This window comes from Onthophagus taurus, chromosome 10 (assembly GCF_036711975.1).
Source record: "Onthophagus taurus isolate NC chromosome 10, IU_Otau_3.0, whole genome shotgun sequence".
NCBI lineage: Eukaryota > Metazoa > Arthropoda > Insecta > Coleoptera > Scarabaeidae > Onthophagus > Onthophagus taurus.
The window spans coordinates 7166079-7187807 of record NC_091975.1 but is presented as its reverse complement, the minus strand read 5'-3'; the positions used below and the strand labels follow the sequence as shown (position 1 = coordinate 7187807).

Sequence of the window (21729 nt, the reverse complement as noted above, 5' to 3'; positions counted from 1 at the left end):
GCAATTCAATTTTTAAGTCATTATACCTCTTGTAACGTATATCCTTTGACACACTGTATAAATCAACATTGAAACCTCAATTTTTAATAAAAAAATTAATTACAACTTCAAATCTACACCATTAAACTTCACCAAACACTTCATTTTTAATAAGAAATACCGAAAAATCCATCAAAAACTGCCCTCGACATTTTCCTTAACAATCTGGTAACATCCAATATTGAAGGAGACAACATCATCCTTCGGCTCCCTCAGAATTGTCTGTGATATTTCTCAATATCGTCCTTCCTCAACATTATCTATGACAGTCTACAACATCATCCATAATCTCCACCAATATCATCCTTGGCGTACTTCAACATCATAACATTCCTTAATATCATCCCCAACCTCCCTTGACATTTAGGACATTATCCATGTTGCAAGTGAATGAAAGAGTGAATTCTTGAATAAAGCAATTTTAATTTTATATCCCTTGACATTGTCCTTAGCATTTCTCAACATTCCTCAATATCGTTTTTGTTTCCCTCCATCCTTTAATATTGTTCGTGGCATTCCTCAAGATCGCCTGTAATATTCTTCGCCATCATTCCTAGTTCTTATTGTACAAATATCAATTAAATCTTCCTCTACATAGTTTATGATATCCGTTTGAGATTCTTAAGAGTCCCTTCTGTTTAATCCCTAATACTCCTTAACCTTCTTTTACATCCTCCTAGGCTTGCTCTACAAGTTCTGTCTACAACATTCTTCAAAAACGTCCTTCCTTAGCGCCTTCAACTTCATTTATATCATCCTCATTCCTCAATATCGTTCCAACATCATCCATAATATTCCTCAACATCATCCCTGCTCTTCCTCAACATTATTCATGGTTTTCTACGATATCATACATAATAGTCTCCAATATCAACTTTAGCTTGCCTCAATATCATCCATAACATTCTTCAATATCCGAAAATTTAATGTCAACACAACGGAGATTAATCTAACATATAAATCAACGTCAAAACTTCAATTTTGTACAAAAAATTTAATTACAATTTCAAATCTATACCATTAAACTTCACCAAACACTTCATTTTTAATAAGAAATCCATCAATAACTGCCCCATCATGGCACACTAGGCTAAATATCCATATATTCAAACTATTAATGGTTAGGTATGGCACATATGGGATATAAAAAATATGGGGGATACCCATAAATATAAAAATTGAAGTTATGGTACTTCCACATGTCGAAAAGTTAATGTACCATAGTAAAGTGACCAAACGTTCTAGACAGCTGTTCTCGGCACCAAAAGATACTCCATCATGTAGCTTAAGCATATGCTGAGTCCTAAACTAATATCCCAAAAATCGATTGTTCTATGATTTTTTGAACAAATGTCTGAAGGAGCAGATTTTTCTAGAAAAATTCGAGAATGGCTGAATTAAATTGCAAAAAGTAAAGTTATTCATAAAACCTTGAAAACAGACAAATCCAAATATATAAAAACATACAGGGTGTTCCAATTAAAAAAATAAAGTTGGTGGCGACTTCCGGTATGTAACCGGAAGTGCTGGAAATATGAAAATATTTTAGCCCGGAAAATGATAATATCTCAACTCCCGAAGTGTAATTCAATGAAATTTTTTAACAAAACATGTAAGAAGTCCATATTATTTCCATATTTTACATAAAAACTATATAAGTTAACCCTTTGCACTCGTATGTCGCCGTAGGAGCGGCAAGATGCGTTTTACCGTTGCGCTCGTATGTCGCCGTATAGGCGGCACACCATGTTAAACGCGCTTGAAAATGATAGATTGTATAGTGATAATATTAGTGAAGAAAGTGACTCTAGTAGTGGTAGTGATATTATAGTTACTAAAAGACAGAGAACCTTAACTTTACCATCAAGTTCAAGCAGCAGTGTAGAAAACGAGAATATAACACAACCTGGTAATTTTGGTCCATGGCAGGACGTCACATGCCACGATCAGGCACCAGACAGGATTCTATTTACTTCTGGGGATAAAATGGTAGGACCACAAATTCCAGATACTTACAAAACTCATAGATTTTTTCAAGTTCTTTTTTACCGATGAGCTAATAATAAAAATAGTGGAACAATAACAAATAACTACGCTAGACATAAAATAGCACAGAAGAGGTTGTCAAAACGTTCTACATGGCACCCGTGGGTAGATTACAGTAGAAGAGTTTACCGCATTTATTGGGGTTGTTCTAAATATGGGTTTGATAACCGTATCTAATATCCATGAGTATTGGTCACAACAGTTTAATGCCAAAATACCTTTTTTTAGTAGTATATTTAGAAGAGAACGATTTTTACAAATATTTTGGATGCTCCACTTGCATGAAAACGATCCAAATGACCAAACTCTTAGGGCTCGAACTCAGAAAGTCAGTCACTATTTAGATTATTTGGACAAACAATTCAAAGAACATTTTGTTCCATCAAGAGAGATATCGGTAGACGAATCTGTTGTTGGATTTAAGGGTAAAATTAGTTTTTTAACTTACAACCCTAACAAGCCTACGAAATGGGGGATAAGAATTTATCTAATGGCGGATGCTAACACCAGGTATGTTTATTCAATTTTGCCGTACTACGGAAGCTTGACATCGGAAGATTTAGTGAGACCTGATTTACCTGGAAAACAAGGATAATTTTCCATCTTTGTCAAAAATTATTAAACAATAACCCAGGATGTAAAGGATATCATTTTGACACCGATAGATACTATACGAGCTTGCTACTTGTAGAAGAGTTGTTAAAACTAAATGTTCATTTGACAAATAAACCGCAAATTTATACCTGATTCTATCAAAAAACCAACATTTGCCGAAGTTAACACATTTGCATGCAGATCAGGTAATTTGATGTTATTGGCATGGAAAGATAAAAGGGTCGTCACCACACTTACTTCGTGGGATATTTCAGGAACACAGCCTATCAACAGAAGAGTACGTGGAGGTAACTTACAAGTTGTAAATAAGCCAGTTATGGGAGGTGTCGACCGCGCAGACTCTTATTCAGCGTCATACTGTTTCCTGAGGAATTGTTTGAAGTGGTGGTGAAAGTTATTTTTCTGGGGACTCGAAATGTCCAGTGTCAATGCATATTTATTATATAAAATTTCACAACGGGGCCAAAACAAAAAACCAATGACACATCTAAAGTTTGTTCGGGAAACTTTCGGCAGGGGTTCAAAACTTCTGGCAGACCATCATCTGTAGATACAAAACAGCGGCTAAATGGTAAATTACATATTTTACGCCAAAATGATGGGAAGAAAAAAGACTGTGCGGTATGTTCTAACCGTAAAGTACAAGGCGGCAGGCGGGAAACTAGGTATATTTGTGACACTTGCACCCGTAAGCCTGGACTACATATTGGTGACTGGTTCGAACGGTACCATACACTACAACATTATCAAACGTAATTTTTTTATATTGTGTATAAATTTATTTAATGATAATGGTAGTGATTATGATAATGTTAGGTTTTATTTGTGTTTCTCTATCCTCAAGATTTATTATTTTTATAAGCCATTGTTTTTTATTTAGTTATTTTTCATGATATAATTGTAATATATTATTGTGTTTAATTTGAATAAACATCTGCATAAAAAAATATTTTTTAAAAAACATCCCACAGTTTTAACATTAAGCGATTTTTTTTTAATTTTCCCAAATTTTTATTTTGTTTTTACACTAAGTGTATTTACTAAGCAAAATTAGCGCATTCAAAAAAATCCCATATAAAAAAAATTCCGAGTAGACAGATAAGTAGATAAAATGATAGTCCGAGTACAGTGTACTCACAAAAGGACGTATATACGAGTGCAAAGGGTTAACTTATATAAGTTAGCATAAGATATCATTATGTTGTATACTTTTATTGAACTAAAACTAGAACCAACACTAGACCTAGAACTAGAATAATTCGGGTTTAGCCGTCTTGAGAGACGTGCGGCTAAATCCGAATGTTTCTAGTTCTAGATCTAGTATTAGCTCTAGTTTTGCACTATCACTACAACTAACACAAGACCTAGAACTAGAATAATTCGGGTTTAGTAATCTTGAGAGACGTGCGGCTAAATCTACTGCTGTAGCCGTCACTTCGTAGCACAAGTTTCGACTTTTTATTCAAATAATATAGAGTTCTAATATCCCTCGTTTAAAAAATTCAATTAATTACATTTCAGGAGGTGAGATATTATCATTCTGGGGTGTATGTAGACTACATTGTATCATTGTAAGTCTGAATTCTCAAATTTTTATTTTGGCCAGAACCCCAGAAACGTTTAATGGTCAATTTTCAAAAAACGTCAATTCAATTTAATTTTTTTAGGACTTCCTAAAGGTTTAACATTAAAAAAAAGGAAACAAATTCCTTTTTTCGTATTATTTAACCATAAATTAATTAATTTTCGTAAAAAAAAACATGACGTTTCATAAAATTGACATTTAATGTTGGTTACAGTTGGTAACATTGAATTTGTGTCACATTGACGTTTAAACTTAATCCAAAAATTGATTTCAGGCATATATTTTGAATTACATTTGGCTTTTAAAAGTAAACCTACATGAGAATCAACTGTTGCTTCTCATGGCAGTCAACGTGTTAATCAGTTCTAGCTTAAGAACTCACTTTTTTCGTAAAGATGTAGAACAAGAAAAGTTTTAATCTAATTTTAACTATAAATTAAGTAAACTAAGGCACAAAAAGATTAACTTACCAATAATCCAACAACGGTTAAAACAATTAAAGCAACCGCGTACCAATAATCCATAACCCATCGCTTAAAACTAGCGATGCTTTCCTCGGAAAGCAACATTTTCCTTAATGTAGCTAATGGACCAGAAGGATCAACTTCCCTGCATAATTGAAAAACGTCGCAATAACCGTTATAATCATTACAGGGAGTTCCCGGCTTTGAATTCATATCAGGAACATCATACGGGGGTTTATTCCATTGTTTACTTGAAATGCACGGTTGATTCTCCCCGGGAAGTTTGCAACAAAGCTCGCAAGCTTTCGTTTTATCATCTTTACTTGGCGTACATTGGCAAGATTCTAACCCATAAGCTAAACAAATCGATCCTGTACATTCCTACAAGAACAATAAATTAATTAAAGCAATAAAACAACAAGTACTCGTAAATACCCCCATAAAACAAACAAATTCCTCATTACAAATCGTTTTATTTGGCTTATTTATCGATGGGGGGCATTTAGGACCATGTCCATCGCAAAAACTGGCGTCTCTACATCCGTTATCGTCCCTACATTTATTTCCGAATTTTAATTGGCAGTCTGAGGTACAACAAGGACCCTAAAAAACAAAAATTTTTTAATCAAAACTTATTAATTTAAAGAAATTAAATAACAATACTTGGGAAGGACTACAAATACTTCTTCCTCGTAATCGACACGGGGGCTCATCGATGGGGACAATTTTGCGTTGGGGCCAACAGCAATCATCTTTACAATCACCTTCCCAACCGCAATCGCATTCTTCTCCTTCTTCAACAACCCCATTTCCACAAAGAGATGTTTGAGGTTCTATAAAAAAATTGAAAAAATTTTTTTTTTAATTTTGACAGATGTCAAAAAATAATTTAAGTTGGCAGCACTAGTGACGACATCTATGAGTGACGTTTTATACCATAATAATTAATGTTTCAAATTTTAATTTAATTAAAATTAGTTAATTTATATGAAAATTTAATGGGGTCATACACACTTATTAAATTTAGAGAAAATTTTTATGTCAAACGATATATGCAAGTATATGCATGAACACAAAGTAAAAGAAATATTTTGATCAATTTTATATTTTGCGTAATTTGAAGTGAAAAATAGCAAATATTCAAACGAAATAATTTCGCGGCTTTTCTGTGACGTAGGAACCGCACTGCCTAAAACAAGTTAAATTGTCCGTTAGATAGCGCTTGCGGTGTGACAGTGTCAAAATAAAACCATGGATGTAATAGAGTGTCTCTATTACATCCATGAACAAAACATAATAAACATAACCTACAAACACTCTATCTCTTTTCAATACAACCTAAATGACGTTCATCTCTTTCTCGCATTTGAGCGGGAGCAGGGGACGCAAAAGTGAGAATCGTACGTCATCAACGCGGGACTTTTAAAAGCGCAAATGGGTATATAAATTTTCAATAATTTTTTTAACAATGACTGTTCGAAAATATTAAAAAAAAAAATAACGGTAACTATATTTTTATATAAACTTTCAGAAAATATAATAAAAAAAAAATCGTGTATGACCCCATTCTATACTATTTTTAATGAAATTAAAAAACTTTTATGTTATAATTCAATGATTTTATAGATTATTAATTAATTTTTCGTAATAAATAATTTGACATTACTTATGACATTTCTTTAATTTCAAATTTAATCTTTCAAGTTTTAGTTGTTATTTAGCGTTAAATTGTTGTATATTTTTATTAAACTAAAGCTAGAACTAAGTAGGGTTTCGACATTTGGGTTTAGTCACACGTCTCTCAAGACTGCTAAACCCGAATGATTTGAGTTTCTTGTGTTAGTTCTAGTTTTACACTTGCACTATCACTAGAACTAACACAAGACCTAGAACTAGAATCATTCAGGTTTAGCCGTCTTAAAGAGAGGTGCGGCTAAACCAGAATGTTTCTAGTTCCAGATTTAGTGTTAGTTCTAAAGTGTGTACTGGAAGTTTAAAAAAATAATAATAATTACCTGTAAAACATCCTTTTGGTGATCTAGCTTTAAAATTTAAAACCGGATTAATACTTTTTAAACTGCACGGTGAAAAATGATTGTTATTTTTTTTATCCCCCGATGTGGCCCTTGCAAACATAATAAAATTTCCATCTTCGCCTCCTGGAGTGCAATTAACCGGATCGTGCTGATTTAATAATAAAAATATTGAATTTGAATTATTAATTAATTGATATTAATGGAAGAAATCTTACCGGTGATCCAAAATTATGACCGATTTCATGCGCTAAGGTTACGTGGGAGACGGCCGGGGGCACGTGCTTGCCATAATTCAACAGGGTCACTATGCCCGTGTTGAGAGACTTCAGGCTGCCCCTGTAGTGCTGAAAATTAAACGTGTTAATTAAACCGGGGGCTTTGAATTTATTACGGCGGCCGTCGCGTTCTCTCCAAGCAGGAGTTTGTAAAGAGAAGGAAGAGCCGGAGATAAAATGGGAATCAAAAAAGAGTTTGATCTAGTTTTATTTGTTTTAATTAAAAAATTTTCGATTAATAAAAAGAAAAATTAATCGAAGTTCCAGAGATCCTAAAGTTCCTAAAGTACAACTTAAATTTATGAGGTTTATCTGTGGGATGTTCCCAACTAACTCTTGGAAATTAAGGAGAACATTTCAATTTTTATCTTGACAAATTTTATCTTAAAATTAATACTAAATCGAAAAATTAAGTTAAATTTCTTTAATTTTTTTCTTCTTGATTAAGTATACTACATCTTTTTAGTAGATTAGAACTAATTTGATTCACACCAATCAGCTTTTTCTATATTTTAAAATTTTTGAATCATCTGGGAAACATCCCAAATAATTTTTTTAACTCCTATCGTTTTTATTAAGTAACCTAAAAACATTCTAAATCGATTTGAAGTGTTTTGACAAACACCAATCAACTTTCTTTAATTCCTTGTACCTTTTGGGCAATTTCAAAAATCGCCAAAATAATTTTTTTAAAATTTTTCTTCTTAATTAAGTATCCCAAAGATGTTTTTAGTAGATTAGAACTAATTTGATTCACACCAATCGGCTTTTTTAGGTTTTGTTTAAAATTTTCACAATAAATGATGCGCTCTTAAATTTGTTAGAGGGTGGTTTCGATGGTGGCTTCGGTCATTAATCGAAGATGAGCCGGTTATGCGCTCGGACGGCCGTGAAATTATAATTAATTCCGTTCCGGCTCGGTCTCGCAATCACGACTAATTGACACTCGGCGCCCCGCCGAACCCGCGGCTCGTTTTAATGAGAATGGAAACAAAATCCGGAACGGAGATGACGACGCGACGCTCTCAAAAGAGGAATCACAAACCCCCATCAACCAACCAAACCCCGATTGATAGCAACCTCCATTTATTTTCATTTCCACCCCAACGAATCCTCTTTAATTTTTATTAAAAAAAAATTAGATTTCTGCAACTCAATATACACGAATAATAATAACATTAATTATTATCTAATTTTCGTATTATTTCTGCTTTTATAGTATGATGTGGATGCTGAATAGCGCACAAAATAATAATAGAAAACCAATTCAATTAGGACACAATTAGAACGTAGGGAGTAGCGTAAACAAACGGGAGCAGCAGCAATTAAGGCCGATATCATCATCACCACCATCGTTTCGTATAAGCAATAACGTTCTCTCTTCTCTTCATATACCTACCCGGAAGTAAACAAGTGGCTCACGGTACCGTATAACCACGTTCAAGTAGAGAAACTGGAATCTAGGGTAAATACGACTTATTGCGGTAACTCTGCGTTGAAATTGTACGGTAATGTAATTATCAGATAGAGAAAACATTGAGATCAATAAAACAAAATGAAATTAAAAGACTTACCCCGTTTTTTTCGCAAACTCCACCAGCATTTTTTAAATCCCCGGTCCACGCAAGTCCCAGTGTACCCATCTCAAAATCCCTGTAGGTGAACATATAGGCGAGGCAGAAAGCATCGTAATCCTCCTCTGAAAACGGTAACATAAGGCCGTTTTAGCGCATCAAAGCCGACGTATGTACGATGAAGGGGTTTGTAAAGCGAAAGAGAGGAGGGATTCGGAAGGGTGAACCGTAGATAGGAAAGGAATATTAAATGCCGTTATATTGGATTTGGTGCTGGTATAGTAAGGTAATGATTGAAAGGTAGGGTGGCGCGGAAGTAGGATGGTGGATTTTCAGGGGAAAATCGGGTCGTGCCTCTTTCCGGAAAACTCGTCTCGTGTAAGAGCGCAAAAATGGGAGGAGAACCGTATATCACCCGGAGGGGGCGGCTTTATTCCGACTCCGGGCACAAAACGCCATATGAATGCATTGGATTTCTGTTTGCCGTTGTAAATTTCCATCCGGGACAAATCATTTTGTTTTCGTTTTATACCTTTTTCGTTGGTTGCTATACAAAACACGGATCATTTTGTAATTGAATATTTTTAGTTATTAATAGCATCTTTAAAAGATAAAATAATCAGTTATTTCTTAAAAATAAGACAAAGTTTCCATCAAACGTTTACAAAAGATTATTATAATTTTTAAAGAGATATTAGGGTAGCTGCTACAATCTAATGATGGTAGCCGAGGTCGCTTGCGGCCGAGGCAGCAGAATTTACTTTGTCGAAGAGATATTAGCATAGCTACTACAATTTAAACCATTAAATTGATAGTAGTCGAGGTCGCTTGCGGCAAAGGCAGTTAAATCTATTTTGTTAAACAAATGTTAGCGTAGCTTCTACAATCTGGACCGTTAACGAAATAGTAGCCGAGGTCGCTTGCGGCCGAGGCAGTAGAATTTATTTGATCAAAGAGATATTAGCGTAGCTACTACAATCAACACCGTTAAAGAAATAGTAGCCGAGGTCGCTTGCGGCCAAGGCAGTAGAATTTATTTGGTCAAAGAGATATTAACGTATTACTACAATCTGCACCATTAAAGAAGTAGTAGCCGAAGTCGCTTGTGGCCAAGGCAATAGAATTTACTTTGTTACAGAAATATTAGCGTAGCTACTACAATCAACACCATTAAAGAAATAGTTGCCGTGGTCGCTTGCGGCCGAGGCAGTAGAATTTATTTGGTCAAAGAGATATTAGCGTAATACTACAATCTACACCATTAAAGAAGTAGTATCCGAGGTCGCTTGCAGCCGAGGCAGTAGAATTTATTTGGTTAACAAGATATTAGCGTAGCTACTACAATGAACACCGTTACAGAAATAGTAGCCGAAGTCGTTTGCTGCCGAGGCTGCAGAATTTACTTGGTCAAAGAGATACTGGCGTAGTACTACAATCTACACCATTAAAGAAGTAGTAGCCGAAGTCGCTTGTGGCCGAGGCAATAGAATTTACTTTGTTACAGAAATATTAGCATAGCTACTACAATCCACACCATTAAAGAAATAGTTGCCTTGGTCGCTTGCGGCCGAGGCAGTAGAATTTATTTGGTCAAAGAGATATCAGCGTATTACTACAATCTACACCAGAGATGCACAGACCGCGGCCCGCCGGTTGAATACTGGTGGCCCGCCGACAGCAAAAATAATATTCTTCGTACTTTGTTTCTTTTGATATTGTGAGCCACGTCCATAAAACTGAGACGGGAGCTTATTGGTCAGCAAGCTATGTTTATAAAACCCATTCAAGATTCAGAAACAGCTACAGAAGTTAGTTATGAAATTTCTCGAATGATAGCAAAGCGAAGTCGCCCCTTCAATGATGGGGATTTTGTAAAAGAATGCATAGAAATTGCCGCTAAGAAAATGTGTCCAGAAGCAGCAAAAAAGTTTGAGAAAATTCAACTGAATCGTATGACTATCCAAAGACGAATTATGTCTTTGTCAGGTAATATTGCGGAACAATTAACTGAAAAAACTAAGATCATTGAATTTTTTTCATTAGCACTCGACGAATCCACTGATATTAGTCCCACAGCTCAACTTCTCATATTCATACGAGGTGTTACTCAAGATTTTGAAGTCTTAGAAGAGTTATTAGGAATGTGTTCATTGAAAGGTCAAACCAAAGGAGTTGATATACTCAATGTACTTTTGGATGAGTGTTCAAAAACTGATTTGGACTTATCAAAATTATCGGAAGTTGCGACTGACGGTGCTCCTTCGATGATTGGTGTCAATTCCGGGCTAGTTACTTTGCTGAAAAAGCATCTGCAAGAAAAAAACATAAACGCTGAAGATCTCATGCAGTTTCACTGCATTATACACCAAGAAGCCCTCTGTTCTAAAAAAATTGAATTTCAAAATGTCATGAAAGTGGTAGTTTCGACTGTAAATTTCATAAAATCACGAGGACTCAATCACAGGCAATTCAAACAATTCCTTGATGACATCGAAAGCGAATATGGAGATTTACTGTATTATACAGAAGTAAGGTGGCTAAGTCGTGGATTGACACTGGAACGATTTCTAAATTTAATAGAAGAAATTGGAATATTTCTGGCGGAAAAGCAAAAGGATGTCCCGGAACATAACAATCCTGATTGGTTGTGTGATTTGGCTTTTTTAGTTGACATTACAAATCATTTGAATGTCTTGAACACACGGCTTCAAGGCAAAAATCAACTGATATCCCAGCTCTACGCTCATGTATCATCCTTTCAAAGCAAGCTGACACTTTTCAGATCGCAATTGAATTCTGGAAATTACAATCATTTTCCGAATTATAAGAAAATGGCTAAAAAATTCAACAAAACTGCGATTAATTTCAGTTATGTAGAAAAGCTAGATATTTTGATTCAATCTTTTCAAGACAGATTTTCGGAGTTTAAAAAAGTGAAACCTCTGTTGGACATATTCAGCAATCCTTTCACGATTTCAGTTGAAAATGCGCCAGAGTCAATGCAGTTAGAAATTATCGACATTCAAAACGACCAAGATTTACGCAACAAATTCAACGAAGGAGACTTGCAGAACTTTTACCGTTGCATTGATAAAAATATGTACAAAGAGTTGCGCATAAACGCTCTGAAATGTGCCAGCTTATTTGGTTCTACCTATATATGTGAACAAACTTTTTCAAAACTAAATAATAATAAAACAAAAAATCGAAACCGCCTTGCAAATGATAGTTTGGAAGCAGTTTTACGTGTTGCTACAAGTAAATTTGAGCCAAATATAAAAAAGATTGTAAGCACTATGCTGTGCCACGTTTCAAATTAATAAATTCTTTTTCAATTTTAATACATTATTAACAATTCTTTATTGTCTTTAATTACCTATACTTCTGGCTGCCCGCCATCAGTTCATGATTTGCCCGAGTGGCCCCTAGTCTTTCTAAGTCTGTGCATCGCTGTGCTAGAGTGTATTCTATTAAAGAAATGTTAGCAAATTTGCTATAATCTACAACATAAAATAGTTAGTAGAGTTTACTTTGTTAAAAAGATATTAGTCTAGCTGCTACAATCAACACCATTAAAGAAATAATAGCCGAGGTCGCTTGCGGGCGAGGCAATAGAATTTACTTTGTTACAGAAATATTTGCGTAGCTACTACAATCAACAGCTTTAAAGTAATAGTAACCGAGGTCGCTTGCGGGCGAGGCGCTAGAGTGTATTCTATTAAAGAAATGTTAGCAAATTTGCTATAATCTGCAACATAAAATTATAGTAGAGTTTACTTTGTTAAAAAGATATTAGCCTAGCTGCTACAATCTACACCATTAAAGCAATTAGCAATTAATATTTATTGCTACAGTAAAAAATAAAATTAATGAGATGGTGCTTAGATAGGTCTTAGATAACGCAAGACGCATATCATGTTCATGTATAATCGGTTCCGATTTTAAGAATCCCGCCACACAAATATATGTAGTATCAAACGATACTAATAACGACATAGTTTGTTTCCTAACCGGTCGGTAATCGGACTTCGCACACATATTATCACCTGCTTAAAATTTTTTGGGCAAAAATACCCATCAAACGAATTCTGCATTGTTTCGAGGTGTATTGAAATCTCATTTTGAATTTTATTTCAGCTGATAATGAAGATTTTTCCAGTTTTTCCTGCACTATGTGAGAGCAGTTCTTCTATCATAGAAAAATTTGCAGTTATACCTGCATCCATTCTCTAGAGTTGTTCAGCAGCATCGACGATGGTGACTTCTGCACTTGCAAAAAATTGTCATTATCCAAAACTGTATATATTTTTGTTTCAAAAAAATCAAAACATGTATGATAACCAGCGTATTTCTGTATAGTAGAGTAGTATTTCGTGTTCAGATCCCATTTCTGCACAAAGTTTTTTAAAAAGGCGGTGGTACATAGCTCTGGTTCTCATAAAGTTTATTATTTTGACCAGTGAGTGCAGTCAAGTAGCACGCTACGAAATTTTTTTACTGATCACGCAAAGTTCATGGATCCTAGTGTGTATTTCGTTGAAGAGACATTAGCCGAGCTTCTAAAGGGTGTCTCAAAATTAACGCAAGATTTGAATTAAATAGCAAACACAGTTTTTAGTCTTTTGATTGTAATTTTTTTATTGATTCATAAAGTACATAGGATAGGGTTATTTATGAAATAACACATCGGGCAAATGGCCTCCACGGCTTTGCATACACATGCGCACTCGTTTGTCGAAATTTTCCATGACCATTCTGCATAAATGTGGCTGAATTTCGTCGATGCAACGTTGAATCTCCTCCTTTAATGCACGCGTGGTTGTGGGCTTGTTGACGTAGACCTGTGATTTTAAATAACCCCATAAAAAGAAATCTAATGGTGTTAAGTCACACGATCTAGGGGGCCAATTTTGATCACCGAAACGAGAGAGTACGCGACCTGGAAATGTCTCATGCAGTAATTGAAGTGTTTCACGGGCTGTATGACATGTGGCACCGTCTTGTTGAAACCACATATTGGCCTCATCAATATCATTCAATTTCGGCAAAAAGAACTGTGTTAACATGTCGCGATATCGAGCACCAGTAACAGTCACTGCTTGACCAGCCTCATTTTCAAAAAAGTATGGTCCAATTACGCCTCCTGCCCAAAATCCACACCAAACAGTGACACGTTGTGGATGCATTTGCTTTTCGACAATCACATGTGGGTTTTCAGAACCCCAAAAGCGGCAGTTTTGGCGATTAACAAACCCATCAAGGTGAAAATGTGCTTCGTCGCTTAGGATGATTTTGCTCGAAAAATCAGCATTCATTTGTTGATGCTCAATAATCCATTCAACAAACTCTCTACGCTGTGCATGGTCATTGGGCTTCAGTTGTTGTGTTAATTGAATTTTGTAAGCATGTAGGCACAGATCTTTAGTGAGTATACGCTGTAGAGAGCTTCTTGAAATTTGCAATTCTTGTCCACGACGCCGAATTGAGGTTCCTGGATTGTCGCCGACACTCGCACGCACTGTTTCGATATTGACATTTGAACGGCTTGTTTTTGGACGACCAGTGTGTTTGGTGTCTCCAACGGATCCTGTCTCCCGAAATTTTTCAATTAATCTCTTCACAGTTGACGAAGTTAAAACAGTATTCCGACCATATTTTGTACGAAATTTTCGAACTGCGGCCGCCAAGCAGTCATTATTTTTGAAATATTGTTCAATAATGAAGACACGTTGTTCTATTGTGTAACACTCCATTTTTACTAACCCTAAACTGTCAACTGTCGATTTATTTTTTTTTTAGGGTTGTCAACACTGTACTGCATGAATGGCGGCAAATTGAAATCTTGCGTTAATTTTGGGACACCCTATATAACCTATAAAATTAAAGAAATAGTAGTCGAGGATGTTTGTGGCCGAGGCGTTAGCGTTTACTCAGTTGAAGAGAATACAATCTGCGTTGTTAATGCGCATGTTTAATATGATGACGTGTAGTTCGCTGCATTTCTTAAAATTTTTTAAACGATTAAAAACATGAAATCGAAATCCCAGTAAAGTTAGTTACAATTTTATTGCAATCTAAACTTAAACTGTCTTACGCAGTCAAATTAATCATATCAACCTAAGTAGAGGATAAACACCAGGAATTGCTTCTTTTTCATAATTGCCAAGATTTTATCCACATCATCAATGGAGGACTAGCATAAGAAATTACTCCTACTCTATTTTTGATGTGATATCCTTTGGTGTATTATTAATTAATAAACTCTCGGTGACAAATTTTATCAGAATTCTTCTACACATCCTATGGTTAACACTTATGAGATATAAGATTATGCTCATATTACCCATTTTAAAGCCAGTAAGATACACAACGAGCCAGTAATAGAACGAGTTTGCTTCATCAATTGGAGTGTATTAGTTAATAGGGTTAGATACTTCTATGTTTCCAACTGGATGCGTTTCATCTGATTCATTTGTCGAAGATAAACCGAAAATGTAAATACATATATTACTATATCCGAACCAAAAAAACGTCCCATTATCAGTGTTAATATCCATTTAAACGTTAATATTAACGTAATATTCTCATTTTAGGTTATTTACAGTTTACACGAATAACGCATTTGGGGGAGGGTGGCGTGCATTTTCCAAACGATCGATACCGCAACGGCTGAGCATTTTTACCGTATTTTAATGCACCCAGGTAGGTTTAAACTTCACCCTATTTCCCACTTACAAAAAGAAGCAAACCCCTTTTCGTAATTTCCAGTCTTTCAGCAACCATCATATCATTTCAAAAAAGTTTTCCTTTTTTTCAGCTCGTTTCATTGATATGTAGATGAATTGGACTTTGAGTTCCCCGAAGGAAAATTAAATATAAATTTCAATTTTCCCTTTGCTGCCGGGGCAAAAAGAGTTCCACCCTAAATATGTTGCCCCCGGCGCGTGGCGGCGGAGCCCGTTCAATTTCTCAACGGCAATTGAGTATAAACGCAATTTCCCGTTTTTGAATAAAGCAAACGTTTAGTTTTTGTGTTAAATTTAGATGGTATGTTGTTATCTCGAGATTTTTCTAAAAAAATAAAATCTATTTTGCGCGAACAACGTTCAACTCCCCCAGAGACTAGAAACTCACACGTTCGTCCCGGTAATTGGATGTCTACGATTCGTATTCAACCCCCGTGAACATCGTGAGATGTTTACGAATTATATCTTGAACTGTGTCTATGCAAATATCGAAATAAAAATGAATAAATAACGGTTAATCATTTTTATTACATTTGGAGAGTCATTTTAGTGGAATGTTACCATTTCCTAGTTCTTTGTTAGCGTTTACTGCATTCCCCTCTTTTGGCTTTATTTGGGCAATATTGATTTAAACGCAACGAAGGGTGCTGGGGCCTCCCCCTTCAGGTTCACTCCGAGAATGACTAAGGGGAAAAGGGCTCTGCATCTAAAGGCTTTCTAAATTGCTTTGGACAAGAGAAAAGTGCCTCTTTCACGTAAGTAGATGAGAGGGTGCCAAATAGAATTACTTTACTTGATTCTTTGGTGCTTTTTGGGTTTCATAATAAATTTTTTATTTTATTTTAACTTTTCTTTATCAATTTCCCTTTTTTAAACCGATTCGATTCGGTTTTAAATTAGAGTCGATTCCATTTTCCGGCCAAACTCGAAACTGTCCACGTTTTCTTTTCGTTCGTTTTCCTTTTCCACTTAGATGCAATCTCTTAATGAGCCCTTCTTTCCGACCCAAACTAGTCCCCGAATTTCCCCCGTTGCGTTGCTTTTATTTCCGATTCATTCAAATAGGTTAAAAAAGAAAAATGAAAATAAATGTTATCGCGGAAAAAATGTTTGCCGATTCTTTATGGTAACTGATAAATTAAAATGGGACATAAAAAAGTGGGACATTGTGATCCCAAATTTAAAATTTGTCGATGTATTTCGAGTCCCGCTCAAAACACGTACTCTCGAAATTAAAACCGGCGCGGCGTTTGTTTTAATTTATTTGTTTTAAAGCCCTTCATCCAAATACAAAATGTAAATTTACGTAAATAATAAATTTTCTATAACACAAGAACCGTATCGTATTTGTTTATAATATAATACCCAAAACAACAACAAAATATCGTTTTTTTGTTACAATATTTGTTTTCTATAACATCATTAATAAGTTTCAAAATTAGACCGCGTTATGCATCACTTGACTAAGCAGCAAAAAAACGGGATTTTCATTTTCATCTCTCTAAAAATATGACTTCTCAGAATGGACACGCTCAAACTATTGAACATTTTTTGATGCCTATCTGTTTTTATCACAGAACATTGATGACAGCCATCACAAGCACATAATCCGCTTGGACAGTCGTTTTACGATTATACAGAGTGTTTCTGTAAGTCGTGACATAAATTTAATCACAAATATGTATATCGTGTAAAACTTTTTGAAGAAAATTACATTACTCTACAAATAGATTAACATCCCTCATTCTATTGATATAACATAACAAACAAGTTTCTTAATATTTCTTTTTGAATCATCATGTGGCTTAAAAATCCACGTTTTAACATTTTAAAACTTCAGTTATAAAACTTCTATTATATAATAACTAACTTCAGGTTAAAATGTCAACCTCAATTTTGACTTATTTATAATCTTCATTAAAAATCCTTTAAAATGAGTACAAACACGACATATTTATCTTCAATATTAATGAAGTTATGGTCAACTTCCGGTTAAGAACGTCAACGTCAATTTTGACATATTCTTAATTTTTATAAAATGTCTTAATATTTGTCACAAAAATATACCAAAAAAAAAATAAAAAATTAAGGTTGGTATTAATACTTAAAAATTAAATTGATATCTTCTTTGTTGCTAACTTCGGGTTTAACGTTTTTTATTCTAACTTTTTTGTTTTTTGAGATAAATGCGTCTTGTTTGGACTCATTTTAAAGGTTTTTTAATAAAGAATACAGCATGAAAGAACACCATAATGTTCTCCATTTGCCTATTATATGATAACTAACTTCAGGTTTAAAATGTCAACCTCAATTTTGACTTATTTATAATCTTCATTAAAAATCCTTTAAAATGAGTACAAACACGACATATTTATCTTCAACATTAACGAAGTTATGGTCAACTTCCGGTTAAGAACGTCAACGTCAATTTTGACATATTCTTAATTTTTATAAAATGTCTTAATATTTGTCACAAAAACAAAAATATACTAAAAAAAATAAAAAATTAAGGTTGGTATTAACTTAAAAATTAAATTGCTATCTTCATTGTTCCTAACTTCGGGTTTAATGTTCTTTATTCTAACTTTTTTGTTTTTTGAGATAAATGCGTCTTGTTTGGACTCATTTTAAAGGTTTTTTAATAAAGAATACAGCATGAAAGAACACCATAAAGTTTTCCATTTGCCTATTATATGATAACTAACTTCAGGTTAAAATGTCAACCTCAATTTTGACTTATTTATAATCTTCATTAAAAAATCCTTTAAAATGAGTACAAACACGACATATTTATCTTCAATATTAACGAAGTTATGGTCAACTTCCGGTTAAGAACGTCAACGTCAATTTTGACATATTCTTAATTTTTATAAAATGTCTTAATATTTGTCACAAAAACAAAAATATAATAAAAAAAAATCAAAAATTAAGGTAGGTATTAATATTTAAAAATTAAATTGCTATCTTCTTTGTTGCTAACTTCGGGTTTAACGTTTTTTATTCTAACTTTTTTGTTTTTTGAGATAAATGCGTCTTGTTTGGACTCATTTTAAAGGTTTTTTAATAAAGAATACAGCATGAAAGAACACCATAAAGTTCTCCATTTGCCTATTATATGATAACTAACTTCAGGTTTAAAATGTCAACCTCAATTTTGACTTATTTATAATCATCATTAAAAAATCTTTTAAAATGAGTACAAACATGACATATTTATCTTCAATATCAATGAAGTTATGGTCAATTTCCGGTTAAGAACGTTAACGTCAATTTTGACATATTCTTAATTTTTATAAAATGTCTTAATATTTGTCACAAAAACAAAAATATAACAAAAAAAAATCAAAAATTAAGGTAGGTATTAATATTTAAAAATTAAATTGCTATCTTCTTTGTTGCTAACTTCGGGTTTAACGTTTTTTATTCTAACTTTTTTGTTTTTTGAGATAAATGCGTCTTGTTTGGACTCATTTTAAAGGTTTTTTAATAAAGAATACAGCATGAAAGAACACCATAAAGTTCTCCATTTGCCTATTATATGATAACTAACTTCAGGTTTAAAATGTCAACCTCAATTTTGACTTATTTATAATCTTCATTAAAAATCGTTTAAAATGAGTACAAACATGACATATTTATCTTCAATATTAATGAAGTTATGGTCAATTTCCGGTTAAGAATGTCAACGTCAATTTTGACATATTCTTAATTTTTATAAAATGTCTTAATATTTGTCACAAAAACAAAAATATAATTAAAAAAAATCAAAAATTAAGGTTGGTATTAATATTTAAAAATTAAATTGCTATCTTCTTTGTTGCTAACTTCGGGTTTAATGTTTTTTATTCTAACTTTTTTGTTTTTTGAGATAAATGCGTCTTGTTTGGACTCATTTTAAAGGTTTTTTTAATAAAGAATACAGCATGAAAGAACACCATAAAGTTCTCCATTTGCCTATTATATGATAACTAATTTCAGGTTTAAAATGTCAACCTCAATTTTGACTTATTTATAATTTTCATTAAAAATCCTTTAAAATGAGTACAAACACGACATATTTATCTTCAATGTTAATGAAGTTATGGTCAACTTCCGATTAAGAATGTCAATTTTGACATATTTGTAATCGTCGTGAAAAATCCTTTAAAATGAGTTCAAACATGATACGTTTAATTCCAATACTTCCGATTTGAAATGTCAATGTCATTTTGACATATTCTTAATTTTTATAAAATGTCTTAATATTTGTCACAAAAACAAAAATATACTAAAAAAAATAAAAAATTAAGGTTGGTATTAATATTTAAAAATTAAATTGCTATCTTCATTGTTGCTAACTTCGGGTTTAATGTTTTTTATTCTAACTTTTTTGTTTTTTGAGATAAGTGCGTCATCTTTGGACTCATTTTGAAGGTTTTTTGATGAAGATGACAAATATGTCAAAATTGACTTTGACGTTTCAAACCGGAAGTGATTGTATCTCCATTAATATCACAGTTAAATATGTCGAGTTTGGACTCATTTTAAAGGTTGTTTTATGAACATTACGAATATAATAATAAAATTAAAGTTGATATTGACAACTGAAAGTTTTTTTCACGACTAAACCCGAATGTTTCTAGTTCTCGTTCTAGTTTTAGTACAATAAAAATATACAACATAGTGATATCTTATGCTAACTAGCGCTACCTACCGCTGTCGTTTGTAAAATGGATAAAAAGATGGCCAAAGGCCGAAACTAGTTAGACTTAAATTCAATATAAAATAAAAGACAAACTTTTAATTTTATACTAACATCTAGAAAACGACACTGGCCCAAAATTGTAGGTTCATTTATTTTTTCTATAGTAGAATTTCTTGGTGCATCTAAGTGTCTATCTAAATCGTATAACGTGATTACCGTTTAGCTTTATCATTTAAAACAAATAGTATTTTAGGTCTTTCGGTATTCTGCATTTTTTCTAAGATAAGTTACACCTTTACCTACCAGACAGCATGAAAATCTCTAAAAACGATAAAATGTCGCTTAGTCAAGTGATGTATAACGCGATCCAATTGTCAGTGAGGAAATAATTAAGTTAAACGTGCGTTTAATGCAGTTCGATGGGTTAGAGTACACCAACATATGTCCCCCACATTAATTATGTTACAACATGTTCAAAATCCAACATCCAACGAGGACGGGGGCACAGAATGGGTCTCGGTAATACGTTATCCAAATTGCCGTACTTAATGCGATCGCATCCCGCATAAAACACGTCGTGTTTATCCCCTCGTACACACGAGCGGGGATTACATGCACAACGCGAACGGGATAAAACGATACTTATTGTTAGTAATGAAATTGGAATAGTAATTTTAGAAATTTCAAAACGTAATAATTTATTTTCGTTTTCATATTTGAATAGGAACATGAGAAAATGTAAAAGCCGGTTTTGAGCCGGCGCCTCCACCATTTCCACAACGAAAAGTAAATACGAAGTCAAAGTAATAATAGGCCCTTTAAAAGCGATTCCGGGGCGGGAACGGGATGGAGGAGGTATATATCGTGAATTCTCGCAAAGTGGGTGCTTGGAAAAGTCGAACCGGAGGTAATATTTTGTTCGCCGTGGGCGTGATACAAAACGTCGAAACAAGATAAATTTCTGGATAAGTGAGACTAATTGACAGAAATCAAAATGGATGAATTGATGGCTGTGTTTGTATTGCCTCAACGGTAAAATTATTTACTCATTCGACTTCTAACATTAACACATCAAAGATGAACTTAAAACGACACACTTTTATAATTTTTTTATTCCCTCACATCTTATTATCAATTCCAAGCAAGATAAATCTAACCCACCAAAACGTTTATTTATGGAAATCGTCTTTTAATCGATACGATCGTTTATATACTCTCAGAAATTATAAAGAAACAAGAAATAGAAATTTAACGAGGATTGTTAGAGTTATTGCAGATAATGTAAGTATTAATACAATAAAAAAAAATGAATGGCGCGAAACACAAGCAGCATAACGAGTGTTGCGTCCATATTCCACCAAACCCACTGCCTGAGCAACTTCTTCAAGACTTAAAGACTTTTACTTGTGTAGCAAAAGTCAACGACGTTAACGACACTGAAATGATTAGTATCTTTTGTGGGTGTTGGACACTCAGATAATTCTTCTTTCATTTAATATAACTTTATTTATTTCAGGTTTGTCATCAGCAACCTCATAGCAATAATCCCAAAACGATATATGAATTAAATCTCTCGTTGCAGTTTTCTTCTCTTTGCTTGTAATTCATCATCACATTCTTTGCAAGTCTTTTTTTCAATAAAAACCATCTTCTTGCTTCGTTTGC

General features: G+C 33.7%; 1 protein-coding gene and 1 pseudogene across 1 annotated transcript in view; one reads left to right on the top strand and one right to left on the bottom strand.

Annotated features, from left to right (window-relative positions):
- Positions 1 to 21729, bottom strand: part of LOC111420464 (disintegrin and metalloproteinase domain-containing protein 10-like) — a 43827-nt gene that overhangs the window by 4386 nt on the left and 17712 nt on the right. Inside the window, exons 6-11 of the mRNA XM_023053450.2 lie at positions 8635 to 8759; positions 7001 to 7129; positions 6765 to 6933; positions 5413 to 5582; positions 5185 to 5352; positions 4756 to 5130 (exon numbers count right to left, since the gene is read on the bottom strand). Of these exons, the coding sequence (XP_022909218.1) occupies positions 4756 to 5130; positions 5185 to 5352; positions 5413 to 5582; positions 6765 to 6933; positions 7001 to 7129; positions 8635 to 8759 (1136 nt within the window). The remainder of the gene's footprint in view (positions 1 to 4755; positions 5131 to 5184; positions 5353 to 5412; positions 5583 to 6764; positions 6934 to 7000; positions 7130 to 8634; positions 8760 to 21729) is intronic.
- LOC139431464 (piggyBac transposable element-derived protein 4-like) lies at positions 84 to 3948 on the top strand (annotated as a pseudogene).